A 14964-nucleotide genomic window follows, 5' to 3' on the forward strand; every position below is an offset into this window, starting at 1 on the left:
ACGTTACACGATGTTATTTTTAATAACACAAAGAACCTCTCAAGTCGACCCGATCTTAAAGATCTCGCTGATGTATTTCCTCAGTACAATATGATTCATTGCCTCATAAATCCACTCAATTTGTGGTACCTGTGAGGCCAAAAGAAGGACTTCGTTATGGGCCATGGGCGCAAGGATAAACTCCGCGTTAGTTCATATTAGGACACGGAGGAAAGTAGCTACTAGAAGGGGAGCTAGGCAGGCTAATGCTTAGCTTTAATCAGGGGAAGTGCGTACTTATTAACCGTAACCTTTCAGATGGCTGTACGGTGGTTGTGCAGGTAAGAGCTCTAGTGTGAAAGGAACCAAATCACGTTTGCGTGCGAAGACTAACGCTCAAGTTTCCTGGTCAAGGTGGGGCAGAGTCAGGTGACCATAGGTAGCTGCTCCGGGACAGCGGCGCTCTGCTGCACCGCAGCGGCAAACATCGTGAATTCGTGTTCCGGAACGGATGTTTAGTTCATGCGAGCCGGAGTAAAGCGCCTCGGGGCGACAACGCTTGTTTTAAAGCCGGTCCTGCTGATGGAGGATCCTCAGATAATGTGTGGGAGGGGCGACGGCAGCCCGAGCGCAGTCAGCCAGTCGTTCGGTACCGAAGCCGACTGGAGCAGCATCGTTCCCACCCTCAACCTGCGATTTTAGGAGCCATTCGGACGCCGCGTCGCCCATCTTGACCGCCCTGCTGTGGCTGATGGAAACAGGCATCTGTAGAAATGTGCGCAAACGTGTTCGGAGTGTTGAAAAGGTGAGGAACGGTGGTGCGTGTCGGCGCTGGCCGCCTCCGGAGGGGCTTTGTGAGACGTGGCTCTGCAGGTTCCGGTGCCCCTGCTATTTCACACGCCGTTTTAACCAGATGCACTTTGGGGGATTTTCCGTGGTGGCATCGTGCGCGGACCCGTGCGCGGCTCGGACGGACAGGCGGGCGGCTGGAGGTGGGGACGGTGCACCGGGTTTGGGAGGTTGGAATCTGCGGATGTTTCTGAGGCTCAGCTCCTCCTGCCGGAGGGTTGAGAGACCCTTCGGCCTGGAGTCACGTTTGCGTCCCGAGGTGAGGCAGGCTGGGGTTAAACCCCCCCTCAAATGTGACTCCATGCAGCCCCTCTTCCATAAAAATACTTTAGACGGAGCCAGTGCAACATCCATCTGTGGCCTTTAACCATCAGACAGGAGGATAATGACCCTCCACAACAGTCACCTCCTCCCAGGAGGCGTGGAGACCACAGCCTGGTGGAGGAACATCTCCCCCAGGCAAGAATAGCCGTCTTAATCCCCCGTGTTGCTTTATCCTGGAGCTACAGACACCTAAACTCTCACTGGGTGTTTCCCAGCTGCTCCCAATGGCGCCGTTTTAATAAACCTTTGACATATTGTAAAAGTACTGAATCCAGATGTGGATGAGAACATATGACCACGTGGTTAAAGTGTTTTCCTCAGGAACGGCGACTTCGCTCTGAAAATGTCGATGAATTATTCATAGGTGATGTTTTCCTAAGAATATTTAAACTGGACCTTCCAATATTATAAAAAAGACCCAGAAATGCTTTTAACAGGTGGTTTTTGTTGCGAACTGCCACAGATTTAAAGGTTGATTTAAAGGAGAAAAACGGAACATTTTCAAAGCGAACGGACCCGCCTGGCCTCCTCCGCCTCACCGGACCAGCAGGTAACGGGTGTGGTGACTGGTTGGAATGCGCCGTTGCTGGTCGGGGAGTGTGTAGGTTCCTCTGGTGAGGGAACATCTTCAGAAAGTGAGAAATCCTTATTTCATTTATATTAAAAATGGCTGCTGCACCGTTTATAGCGTAAAAACTGCTGTTCCGAGAAAGATGCCTTCAGGCGGGAGCGTCCGGTCCGGTTGTCTGGACGGTGTGGAGACGCTGCTGCTGAGCATGTCGGGAGCGGACGGCGCCGCCCCCCGAGTGGTTGTCATGTGGGTGTTTTGGCGTCTCGATGAGATGTAGGTTAACCTCGTTCGTTGTCCGAGCTGTTCGTTCACTAGACTCGGATCAACCACGCAAACAACTGGAGTTCCTTGCAAGGAACGTCGAGTTCCAGCTTCCTCTCTGAGCGCCGCTCGTCTGCTGCTCGCTCGCCTCTTTTATCGGTGCAAACAGAATGTGAGTCCAAACGAGATCTCGTATCTCATTGCCTTCTGACCTCTCCACCCATCTTAAGGAACCTCTCTTATCTTGACAAACAGGACACATCTGGGTTCTGGGCTTGGTTGTAAACAGCTTCAGCACTTTTGCAAAACATTCTCATGTTCTTCTCCTGTCAACATTCCTCAAACACTCAAAATCTACATACCCTAGCATTTAAAGATAATACTAACAACAATAATTCTTCTCACACTGTGTGGATGAATCTCATGCAAATGTGTTTGCAGCGACTCCTCCGCTGTTCCGGGTTCTGATGGGTCGGGAGCGAGGTTCGTTTGTTTTAAGATGCACCCCGCATCCATTAAAGCTCTGTTTTTAATGTTATTTATGTCAGATCCACCTGCTTTATCTCATCACACCGACATAAATACCAGCAGAACCTGTTCTGTACTGACAGGAAGTGGCGCTCCCAAAGGCATCTCGGGGAGGTCAAAAGGTCAGGCTTGGTTTCTGGAATTTGACTGCATTGGATACGATTCCATTATCTCGTTATTTCTCCACTTGTAGTCTTCACCACATAAAATAAACGACACATTCACGGGCACACGAACGCAGCACGGCCAGCGGCGCCACGCTGGTAACCTCCCTGAAGCGACCCAGACGTGAGTTGGAGGTTCTGTTTACGTGCGGTCGGAGTCTGGGAGAAACCAAAGCCGCCCTTCGGGGTCGTACAGAACAGGGGACGCTGTGCTCCTTGTCCTCGTTCCTGACTGTCCCTCCTTGCCGTCTTGTGTGCAGCCTGTTTGGGAAGCCCTTTGATGGAGGGAAGAGGATGGATCACGGCGGTCCGCAGCAACAGCACCATCACCAGCCGCAGCAGCAGCACCCGATGGGGCAGCAGCAGCCGTACTACCCACAGCACCCCGCCATGATGCGGCTCTACGAGGTCCAGAGGGACGCGGCGGCTCTGGGGCCTCAGGTGTGCACCTTCGGCGGCCTGCAGAACGACCGCGACTACAAGCGGCTGGAGCGGGACCTGACGCAGCTGCTGCTGCAGGTGGACCAGGTGGACACGGAGGGCAAAGCCGAGCTGCAGGGGGCACGAAAGAGGGCGGCGCAGGAGGTGGAGGGTCTGCTGCGCTACCTGGAGGAGAACGCCACCCACCCGTCCCGCCTGGCCATGGAGGAGCTGAGCAACGAGGCGCGGCGGCTGGTGGACGAGCGCGTGGTGGCCCCCCAGCGGGCCGGCGGGGTCGCCGAGATTAACGACGAGCTGGTGGACATGTTGCAGGAGCTGGTGCTGAGGCTGACCCAGGTCAAGACGGAGGGGCGGGTGCCGCTGCGCAAGGCGCGCTACCGGGCGCTGACCCGCCTGTGCGCCGTGCAGGACGTGATCGAGGGACGCACCGAGCAGCAGACGCTGTCGCTGCCGCTGTCGGAGGAGACGCACGAGGCCGTGCACCACATCAACCAGGTGATGGTGAAGGTGAGCGTGGCGCGCGGCCAGCTGGTGGCGCTGCTGATGGGGCTGAGCGGGAGGGACAGCTGCGCGCACCTGTCACGGATCCTGACGGAGATGCAGGTGGAGCTGGACGCTCTGGACGTGTCCGGGAACACCGCCATCAGGAATTACCGGAAGCAGGTGGTGGAGGAGATCAACGGGCTGCTGAAGCATCTGGACCTGGAGGTGGAGGGAGACGACACGCGCAGGTAGGTCGCTGAGGATGAGGATGATGATGATCCCCTTCATCACCAACCACGCCTGGTTCCTGTAGATCCAGTTTGTTCTTTTTGTTTGTTCCTCCAGGTACGACCTGGCTCAGAACAACTCCATCCGTGAAATTGAGGCCGTACGCGCTCACGTGTCCCACCTGCGGGAGGGCGTTCTGAGGCATTGCATGATGGGAGATATGGGCTTCCGGCCAAAAGCCGAGCTGCAGAGCCTCCTGACTCACCTGGACCAGGTGGACACCGCCAAGAACCCGTGCATCAGGGAGGCCCGGCGCCGGGCGGTCGTGGAGGTCCAAGCGGTCATCACCTTCCTGGACCTCCGTGAAGCCCTCGCCCGCCGCCAACCGGGTCCCAACGAGCACCCGTCCCACCGGGCTGTGTGGCTGGTCCTGGGAAGCCTGTCGGACCTCCAGGCCCAGGTGCTGGGCTTCGACGGCAAACGGGCCGACAAGAGCTACATGATGCTGGAGGAGCTGCTGACCAAGCAGCTCCTGGCGCTGGACGCTGTGGACCCGCAGGGCGACGAGATGACCAAGATGGCGCGCAAGCAGGCGGTCAAGTTCGCCCAGAACATTCTCAACTACCTGGACATGAAGACGGACGAGTGGGAGTACTGATCCGAAACACTCCCACTGGATCGCTGCCAGGAGCGGAGGGGGCGTGTCACAGGAACAAACGGACATCTTTCCACGCCATGGGCTGTAAATATGAACTCCCAGGATGCACTGCAGCATCATTCATCGTATTCCCCAACACAGAACCGCTTCTGCGCGCGTGTCTGGAATAATGGCCGTCACCGCGGCGGCGCCCTCCACGCTTCGCCTCCTCGGCTTCCCCGTCTGACCTCATTAACGAGGGAGGTGAGGAACACTGACGGAGGCGTCTGTGACCCGATTACATCATTTAAACGTCAAAACCGATCCGATGCTTTAGGTTAACTCTGGAGATGTGTCAGAATCTTCGGGGCTTCAAAATTCCAAACACGAGGGGGGGGAAGAAACGTCCAGGAGAACCTTCGCACTCGAACCTGAGGCGGACCGTATCTGGTTCTGGTCCGGTTCACTCCCGCTCGTGTGGCCGTTCATCTGTAAAAGCTTCGCTGTTTGTGGTGATGCGACGGCTTTCAAGGATGGAGGGACGGAGGGGAGGTTCTGCTCCAGCCTCCTCGGGCCTGACAGCCGCCTCCCGAGCTGCGGATCCGTGTTGATGGTGATCACAGCTGACGGATTCTTCCAGAAACTTCCTGAAGCTGTGCGAGGCGGTGGGAGGGAGCGCCGTTTGAAATCGCTGTGCCTTTATTTTCACCCGTCCCTCCGAACCCCTCCAGCTGGTTTCCACACGTAAAACAGACTGAAACCACTGAATGTTTGTTTGAAGAGCACCTCGGAGGAATCGGGCTGTTTTCCCCCCACACCGGGATTTATTCCCAGCGCAGACGGAGGAGGCCGGAGCCTTGCCGGTGGCTGCGTCCGTCCGCTGCGGCAGGAAGCCGAGCTCATCCTGACCTCTGAACACCAGTGACAGAGGAGAGAACATCAAAAATAACTGCATCTGTGGCTGCAGATACAGCCAGGAAATAACAGGCGGATGTTCCCTCGGAATTCTCCGGTTGGAATTCCAGGATCTCCAGTGGAAACTGCTGCAGCGGCAGCAGCTGGAAGGCTTTTGTGTGTTTTACTCTATTTAACCTGCCACCAGCTCGTGATGTCGGACGTGAGGATGTTCCCAAAAAAGCCAAATCTCGACAGGAGGATGGGAACCCGTCATGTGACCTGACAACGCCCCGTTTGCACATCCGCTTTTTTCCCAGTATTCTGAAAAAATAATGTTCCACTTTCAGATAAATATTCAACTCCGCTGCTTCCTGTCAGTCCCACCGATCAAGCTCAACCTGACTGAAAGGTCAAAGGTCACCTTTTCCCAGTGAATAATTGTAGCAACATATTTTTGATGCTGTTTGGGTGGAAACACAAAACCAAATGGAGGCTTCTCGTGTGCTTAATTCCTGTTGTTTAACACCCTCACTGATGAAACCCCGACTAAAATATTCGTTTCACCTCGTTTGGTGAGACGTGACGGCAGTTTCCACTGGGAGCCAAACAGGAAGCTGCTGATTGGCAGATTAATATGCAACAGAAATAATGAAAGGTAAATAAAAGGAGGCTCATTTTAAGGCTCTTTAAAGCTGGTTTTAACTGAAGTCCAGGTGACTTTTCCCAGTATTCACACAGGCTTGGTTTGGTGTTTTCAGCTCCTCGGCTTCATCTAAACCCCAGAATCACCAAATATTTCCTCGAGAGGTTGAAGCAGTCCCAGAAGGATTTGTTCTTGTATATAAACTGTGAGACGGTCCAGGCGGTATTCACACATGTCCTTTACCCTCACTGTGAAGCGCTCGGATGTGGAGATCAGAACTTGGGCTCCATTAGCCTTCACAGGAAGTGGCTGTTCCCAGGCTGCAGCGCTGCTCTGCCCCTGAATGTAGAGAACAGGTTCTTTGTCCCGTTTCATCCGACCAAAATTCATTTTTGGACCTTTTCTTGGTGTCAGAATTAGGAAATCGGATCTGTAAAAATGCCAGAAGCAGCTACATTAGCTAAAGAGCAACTCGGCACCAGCTGGAAATCTTAACATCCCAGAATAAACAGGTGCACCAGCTGAAGGCACGTTGACCCACAGGTGTGTTGCTTCAGTTGAGTTTAACCTGCTGGAAGTTTGTGGCAGATCGCCGCTCTACGTCGCTACGTTAGCTCACCGCCAGGAGCGCCGTGTTTTGTGGACGTGAAAGTGGTTCATTTTGTGAAGGCTTATTCTGCCAAAAGTAACTTTTCGAGCAGCTGACGAGCAAATGGCAAAACTGGATGCGTCTTGGACGCCCCCTGGTGGCTGGCTGCAGAAGACCAAGCCCCTCCCCCGAAGAGTTCAGGCAAAAGTAACGAAGAAAATCTCCTTCGGGGTGTAATTCAACCTGCCAACACAAGGTGGCAGCACTCGTCGACTGGCCTCATTATCTGTTGTTTTAAATTACAGATCAGAAGAAGCTGCTTTAATTTGTGTCCAGCGCTGTGTCCCAAACTCACACTCGTTCACTGCTCACTACACGGGGGACACGAGTGAACTACGTAGTGCACTCAATTTAAAATGATCGTTCGGACACTTCGGCGCACGCAAAATGACGTCATGGCGTCGCATAATAATTACGACCCCGGTCGCCGGGAAAAGTGGCCAGATCCATTTAATTAACCCATCGAAATACATTCAGCGGTCATTTTATAATAATGCAATATTTTACCCTATAATTAACTTTATGTAACAAATAAAATATTAATGTCAATAGTAAAATAATAATTACTTATTACCTAAAATAATTAGTGTCCCTTGACATTCAAGTCCTATTCCGCTGTAGTGAAAACATTTAATAAAGCAATTTTTCATCAAAAAATGGATCCAGAGCTACTTTTCATCTTTGTAAATATTCTTTTACTGAGATTCTGTCGCCTGGTGAGGAACAGATGAAGAACAATCTTAAGTGAGGGGGGGGGATCAGTGAAGGTTGATTGATTTTTATTTTTTTTCACATTTATGTTGTAATATTTTAAGATGATCATATTGGACCCCTACTGAAAACAATTGTAAACTACACCTTGATTTCTTATTTCCCAAAAATTTCGTATATCAAACCGCACAGTGGACGCACCCTATTGAGTGCACTATAGGGTCCAGCGATGCCCACTAACTGGGACACTACTTCAAAATGGCGTCCACACTATTGAGTGCACTGTGTAGGGTATAAGGGGGGTTTGGGACACAGCGCAGGTGACCCACCTGAGGACTCGGCAGGAGGAGGAGCCTCCAGGAGGTGATCCAGATGTTTCTGGAGCCGTTCCAGAGTCGCAGGGACCGATAATGACGGCATTTCTTCTTCACTCTGTTCATACTTGGCCTTTTATTCCCGACAGAAACGTCTCCTAGGAGGGAAAACGCTGCATTCTTTGTCGCCTTTCAGTGTTTTGATTGTGAGTTTTTCCATTTCTCCTCTGAAGCACGCTTGTACAAAAAAAAGCACACTGAGGGAAAATCTCATCTCTGTGACGGGTTGTGATATGAATTTGTATTCCCGAAGCAAAATAAACACGGTGTCCAGAGCTCCTTTGTGTTTCTGAGCCTCAGCTCCTCCGAGGACGCCAAGAAGCTTTTCAGAAGCGGCTTCTAAAGATGCTTCAGGGTTATTTTAGGAAAATCTACATTATCACCGAGGGACGGGGGGTAAAAGGACCTGCAGGCGCCGTGGACTCTGAGGAGGGGCATTAAAATTTAAGGTGATGTATTTGAGCGGAGGTCCAGGTTCGCTCACACGAGGACAGGACGCCTCTGCTGCAGCCCCCCCCCAGCAGCAGCAGCCCCCCCCCCCCCCCAGCAGCTGCCTGAAGGTTCACCAGCCTCTAAACCTTCACTCAAGAAAAATCCTGCGTTTAAATGTTGAATGACAATATTGATTCTCTTCAGTTATGCAAATAGCAACAAACAAGGTTTTTGTTCCGCATTAATCCGTTTTTTCAACATTCGGTCCTTTAAAATATCCTCAAACCAAAGTTACTTCTGTTAAAACAATTTATAGAGCAAAAACTCAACTTTGTTGTGAAACAGAAACTTTTATTTTATCATACATATATATATATAACGGCTGAAAACCATATTATTCTGTCAATTGTTTGTTTCTATTTTATTTATGTAGCAAAATTACGCCAACAACAGCTGATTCTGTTCTGACCTTTGACCTTCGAACGTAGCAGGAATGACGTCATCGCCGTCGGGTCCGTGTGCGGCCTTCAGGGGGCGCTGTAGACTCATCCGGCCCCAAACAGGGAGGGAATAAATCGATAAGATTTTAAAAATTAGGACAAATAATCTGTGCCAGACAACATTTCTTAACTGTACAACAGTGACGAAACCCGAGATTATCAGAAAGTTCACGATTATTTAGTTATTAATCTGTGACACATAAATATATGTATATATTAAAGCGAGTCTGTACCAAGACTGATCAACTAATCATTTGTTTTCGGCCATTTTGACCAAAAACTATCTTAAATAATAGTAAAATCACGAATAGATACTCACAAGACGGGAGGATCTGTTTGATTCCAACAAGTCTGACGAATTGAAATATGCAAATATTCCGCCATGTTCTTCATTAGAGAAAACACCTGCGCTGGTGACGCGCAACACCTCATGGGAAATGTAGTTTCATGGTCATGTGTTTCGGCCTTTAAAGCCAGCCAAACTTTAGGAAGCATTTTATAGTATTATTGTTATTTGAACACCTTTAAAATGGAGCTTTATCCATCTTAACCGTGTTTAAACAGTTTAAGACCCCTTTTATCACATTTCAGGCAGCAGCTTTTCAAAGGTTTACCTCATGTGATGGCAGTTACATCAGAAGGAACGTCCAACCCGAGACCCTCAGTGATGGTCTGCTCTTTCTAAAAATACACAGACACAAGAATCATCTCGGGGGGGTGGGCGAGGCAGATGTGGCGAGTTATGTCACGCACGCAGGGCTGTGCAGTGGTGCAGAAGCTGCAGTTACGTAACCGCCGCTGAGCCTCTTTGCTGCATCGATCAGAACGAGCCGCTTTAACCCCACAGCTGAAAGAGTTAAAATAGAAAGCTTTGACCTCTGCTGTGACCTGTGGAGGGCAGACACCCGCAACCACTCCTGTTCATTAATAAAGACGCCCTCGCGTCTATAATACACAACCAGGATTGTGGAGGAACCAGGTGACCGGACCGGTCGATCCAACCCGGGGTTCATCAATTCTGCAGAGTTGAATAATCAAGGGTTTGATCAAGAAAAAACAGTTAACTGGGAAACACGTTGCAACTGCTTGTACTTAAATGGGATTATTTCAATATCAGATGAGCAGTTTCAGGCACAGAACGAGGGATTCGAACTGGCATCCCTCCAGTAACAGCTGCAGGAAGGACATCACGCCCCCAGCTGAAGAACCGTCCAGCCATAATCAAAAGCTGGCATCTGTAAAGGTACCACGAATTTAAAAGTTTAAAATGGAGCTTGGAGGCGCCATTCTGCTCCGAACCACCAGGGGGCGCGAGAGACAACGGTTTCACCTGAAAAGGCTGGAAAAAACGATTCAATTTATAGATTTTTGCTGCTACTGGAGGCTTTTCAGAGCTCATTCGGGCTGCTGCGCTGGAGGTAAATAAAACGCTGTTATGTAATGGCTCATCCAGCGCTGGAACCCACAGCAACGCAGTGGGAGAAACGGTCGTCACGGCAACGGCAACAAGCACCCACTCCTCCGCATCAGCAGCAGCTGCCGGGTAATGACTGCGTGTCTGAACTCCCACGTTTGACATCTGCAGTTCAGGGGTGAAAGCCGAGGACGAGGAGTCGGGAGGACGTTGGTACCTGGCGGAGCCGACCCGCGTTCAAGTCCGCAGAAACGCCGATAAAGCGATAAAAGCGCCGCGCCTGAGCCGCAGGGGGGGGGGGGGGGCGACCATCGGGACACTTCCTCACTAATCTCACAGACTGACAAGACGCCGCTTTCATTTCTGCTGTCATTTAACACAAAGGTGGCGTTTGTGGTGTTGACGGGAGGTTTCAATGCAGACGGGTCACAAGGTCACAACCAGGAAGTGAAAGGAGACAGATGAAGATCTTTTCCTCCTTCTGGTTAATGATTGTGGGAGCAGCTGCTGTTGAGACGCAGCGTTCTGCACGTAGCACAACCTTCAGGAAGTGGAGATTCAAACTAAATGGCTGCTGGCGGAGGTCGTTTCACCCACCAGCTCGTGTCCTTCTGCTCCTGGTGCGCAAAAGACAACATATTTACACATATTCTGATATAAAAGCGGCTAATTTGAGTGAGATAGTTCCAAATATAGAGACGTCTACAGCTGGTAGCAACGCTGCTCCCTGAAACACCCACGCTACGCTATCAGTGGCACCGCAATCAAATAGAGGCCACGCCCCCCTCCTGACACACTTTCAGACACGTTTGTAGCATTTAGCTTTTGGGATTTTACATTTGTTTATTTCAGTTTCAGCAGAACAACTTTGTTTTGTGACCACCGACAGCACCTGCTGTCACTTGTTAGCATGTTTACATTAGCACCTAGCGTAAACCTCAGCTGCTGGTCGCGTTAGCCTCGATACGTTCCACCGAACCTCTACAGAGGTTTAACATCTTCACACTGATGCGTTTTATCTTTTCTGCCACTCCGTACGTGAGCTGTTCCGTTAGCATCTCCTTGGAGCTCCTGCAGGAGTTTCTATTGTTAGCCAAACGTCTGTGTAGCGGAACATATTTGGCCCATGTTCCTGAGAGATGAAGGTGACTCACGGGCACAAACGAGGAAAATTCAACACGTCGCAGTCTGGTGGAACGTCTACACGTTTATATCTACGCCCAGATTTAATGTTCTTCTAAGGAGTTTGACCTTTGGACCTTTATGACTCCATTTTTTAATGCTCGTTCTTATCACGCGGTTGAAGTCGGTGACCTCTGAAGGTCACGTGGGCAGGCAGCCATTCCGCCGGCGCTCCTCGTCTCGTATCGCTCGCACGACTTTTTACGACCTCTGAACGGCCGCCAGCCAATCAGGAGCCTGTTGTGGGGCCAGATTAGAACCTCCCGGGCTGATTGGCGAATTGTGATTAACGGTTAGTTAAGCTCCAGCAGGACGTTATCAGAGCGGGAAAATGTTGTAAAACCCAGCAGATACGAAGGAAGGAAGTGATTAGAACCATCCAGAGCAGAAACCTTCCCGCAGCGTCGGCGGGTCCAGAACAACTGATCTTTTTTTCCAGGAGCTGCGGAAACAAACCGTCAGCTGATGCAACGGAAACGTCCGAGGGCCAAAGACCCCCGGAACACCTCCGTCCACACTTCCTGTCGACACGTCCTATGGTTTGAATTACGTCCACAGAAAGTATTCATCCAAAAATCTGAGACTCTTTAACATGCAACTGCTTTAGCCCCGCCCCCTCCCTGCCCTTGGCCTCCGTTGGGAGCGGTCCCGCCGTTTCCGTGACTTCAGTTTTGAACTTGCAAAGAAAAGCGTCATTAAAGTCTGTCCACAATATTTCTGGATCTCTCTATGTGCGTGGTCATTGCAGGATAATTCCACTTCCTGTTTGGGCCCACTTGGGCTGAATCACTTCCTCTTTTCTGTATTTGAGTTTTCTCCGAGTGTCAGTTGACATTAATCTGTTAGATAAGATCTTAATCTAGAAATAGAGTCTCCAGATGTGTGTAGTTGTGTGAGTGTGTATCTGTTATAACCCTCAAAGCACCTTTAAAGTGGAGGCAGAATCACAGGAGGTTAAGACGGATTTTGGTTTAAAACACCTTTAATATTTGATGTTTTTAAAAAAACCTTTTGTGTGTAATTATTGGATTTGTGCAACTAATCCTGTTTTTTGACCAACTCATCGTGGATTTTGTTGGATATCTTCGATGTCACGTGCGCGCTCCCCTTTTCCTAGGAGCAGTTTTCCCATAATGGGGCCCAGCGTTCCCACCATTAAGTGCCCAAATGACCCCCCCCCCCACGAGTTTGTCCTACTTCCAGGCTGATCCGTCGCCTTGGCGACAACTGTGACTGGCTGATGTCCAAACGGTCGCGGGGGTTTAATGAGGCCGTTTCCCAGGGTACCCCGGTACGGTGGCCTGGAGGTGGTGGGAGAACCTTTGACTACAGCAGCAGGTAAATTGTTGCTAGCTAGGTTAGCCGTTCAGAGGAATCCCCCCTCTAGTGGCGGTGAGCAGGACCTGCAGGTTTAATCTGGTCCAGGACGTCGGTGGGCCTCAACCAACCCAAACTGAAGCCGGCTGCTACTATGAATGATAGATGAACCGTTATTAATTATAGATTAATAATCAGGGAGAATCAATAAATCAAGAGCTCGGTCTGCTCCATGTCCAGGGCGAACGCCATGTGTTTCCCGTGTGTGTGAGCGGAGCTAAAATGACCCCGAAGCGCAGGAGACGTGATGGTTATGTGTGTTTTATCGGGTCGGACCCCCCCACCCTCCCCACAGAGGATGGAAAGGGAACAAATTATTCATGGAAACCTGCCGGTACCAGAGAGATCCGGTAATTTCATCCCCCGCGTTCTGTTCGCTCTGATCAGCCGCGGTGACATAAAACACGATGCCCCCCCCCCCCCCACACGATGCCCCCCCCCCCCCCTCCCCCGCCCTCCAAATAAAAACACAATCGTTATTAGGAAACAGTTGGGACGATCAAACCAGACGCTCATCAATATTTGATGGAGACATTAGAGCTGATGGGTGGAAAGACCCCCCCCCACCACCCACACACACACACACACACACACACACACACACACACACACCAATCAATGTCTGGGTCACATGTTCACAAACGGATCAACAGAGAAACTCTCATCCAAACTTTTCATTCATTTCAGGTTTTATAAAATCTGAATTTATGAACCGATGACTAATGTGACACTCACACACACTCACTAAAACTAACACACACTAACACTCACATTGACACACACACACACACTAACACTCACATTCACTCACACACACACAGTCACTCACACACACTAACACTCACACACACACTAACACACACACTCACTCACACACACTAACACTCACACATTCACTCACACACACACACTAACATTCACAAACAACACACACTAACACTCACACACACAAACACACACACTCACACACACTAACACTCACTCACACATTCACTCACTCACACACACTAACATTCACAAACACACACACTAACATTCACAAACACACACACTAACACTCACTCACACACTCACTCACTCACACACACTAACATTCACAAACACACAACTAAACACCCTCACTCACACACACAACCACACACCACTACACTCACTCACACACACTAACACACACTAACACTCACACATTCACTCACACACACACACACACACACTCGAGTGTGGCTGTGACTCATTTCCACATTTCCACAGCTCATTCCCAACGTGCGCGCTCCTTTAGGGCTTTAGGTGCAGCAGCGTTGCAGCTTCCAGCCTCTAATCTCCTCACGGCCGCTCCGCTCGTCTTCCTCTCGTTCTCCTTTCGTCCCACCGGGATTACGGGGTTAAAACGTGGCGTTCGGAGCATTTTCAGGAGAGGTTGGAATCAGCCTCATCGCTGGACGACGTTCCGGGTCTCTTCAAATTTACCCTCTTTCCGTTAAAGGTTCAAATCTGGGGCAACAACTCTGCTGTCCTGAGTCCCTGGTTTGTGTTTTGCACTTATTTTTTTTTAATATAATTTCCTTTTTTTAAATTAAAACATCAAACATTTCCCCTTCACAGGAGACAAACACGTTTTAATCCAGGTTAATCCCACTTTTTCGCCAAATTGAATAATCTTTTCCTGATCATAACTTGAACCAAACCTCCCAGTAACCTCCTCCAAACCTGGAATTCAAACTCTTAATCCCAGTTCACATAAACTGCTGGACTATTCTTCCTCCTCAGATTATCATGGATTATTAATATCATAATGATGGCGAGGCCGCGCCGCCCTCACGCCAGGCTGGTTCCTCACGCCAGGCTGGTTCCTCATCCCGGCTCCAGGCCCGAACGTCTGCCGGGTATCAGCACTCAGAGCTCAAGCTGATTATGAAGCAGGATTTTCAAGCGGCTCAGAGATTCTATTCCCGGCCTGGACCAGATTAGACCCTCATCTATGGTGGGACGTTCAGCCTAAGACGCTTTTACCCAACATCTTTCATTCAATAAAAGACGTAACGTGGCTCAAAACGCTTGGGAATGTTGAAACACGTCGGCATCCTACTGATGTGAATATTAAAAACAAGAAACAACCTCAGTGGAAATGAGGGATTATGCTCCAGCAGCTGCAGGTTATTAAAGGGGGAAAGACTACATTACCCAGAATCCCACTCTGCCAGCAATGTTTATGATTGGATGAGCTCAGCCTTCAGGTTTGGACGCCGCAGGTTTTTGGAATAAAACATATTTCTGTGTAGGAGGTTGATACAGGGTTAATTTATGAATACGGTTGATTTTA

General features: G+C 50.1%; 1 protein-coding gene across 7 annotated transcripts; it reads left to right on the forward strand.

Annotated features, from left to right (window-relative positions):
- Nucleotides 1-12: 12 nt before the first annotated feature.
- bag5 (BCL2 associated athanogene 5) lies at nt 13-6545 on the forward strand. Of its 7 annotated transcripts, XM_057059071.1 has the most exons (4): nt 1699-2156; nt 2533-2634; nt 2937-3848; nt 3946-6545. In XM_057059071.1, exons 3-4 carry the CDS (start codon nt 2971-2973, stop codon nt 4484-4486), a joined length of 1419 nt encoding a protein of 472 aa, XP_056915051.1. In that variant the 5' UTR covers nt 1699-2156; nt 2533-2634; nt 2937-2970; the 3' UTR covers nt 4487-6545. The 7 variants fall into 7 exon arrangements, with proteins under 7 accessions (XP_056915049.1, XP_056915048.1, XP_056915053.1 ...); XM_057059069.1 differs by lacking the exons at nt 1699-2156; nt 2533-2634 and adding an exon at nt 13-320; XM_057059068.1 differs by lacking the exons at nt 1699-2156; nt 2533-2634 and adding an exon at nt 361-784.
- The last annotated feature ends 8419 nt before the right edge of the window (nt 6546-14964 follow it).

Source organism: Takifugu flavidus, chromosome 16 (genome assembly GCF_003711565.1).
Source record: "Takifugu flavidus isolate HTHZ2018 chromosome 16, ASM371156v2, whole genome shotgun sequence".
In the NCBI taxonomy this organism is placed as follows: domain Eukaryota; kingdom Metazoa; phylum Chordata; class Actinopteri; order Tetraodontiformes; family Tetraodontidae; genus Takifugu; species Takifugu flavidus.

What these genes read in the sequence shown, in the direction of transcription:
- bag5 (XM_057059067.1), top strand. Translation starts at nt 1,214, where the DNA reads ATGACCCTCCACAACAGTCACCTCCTCCCAGGAGGCGTGGAGACCACA. An exon ending in TGGAGGAACATCTCCCCCAG is followed by an intron (nt 1,288 to 2,936) that starts GCAAGAATAGCC and finishes TCTTGTGTGCAG; the next exon opens with CCTGTTTGGGAAGCCCTTTG. An exon ending in GAGGGAGACGACACGCGCAG is followed by an intron (nt 3,849 to 3,945) that starts GTAGGTCGCTGA and finishes TTGTTCCTCCAG; the next exon opens with GTACGACCTGGCTCAGAACA.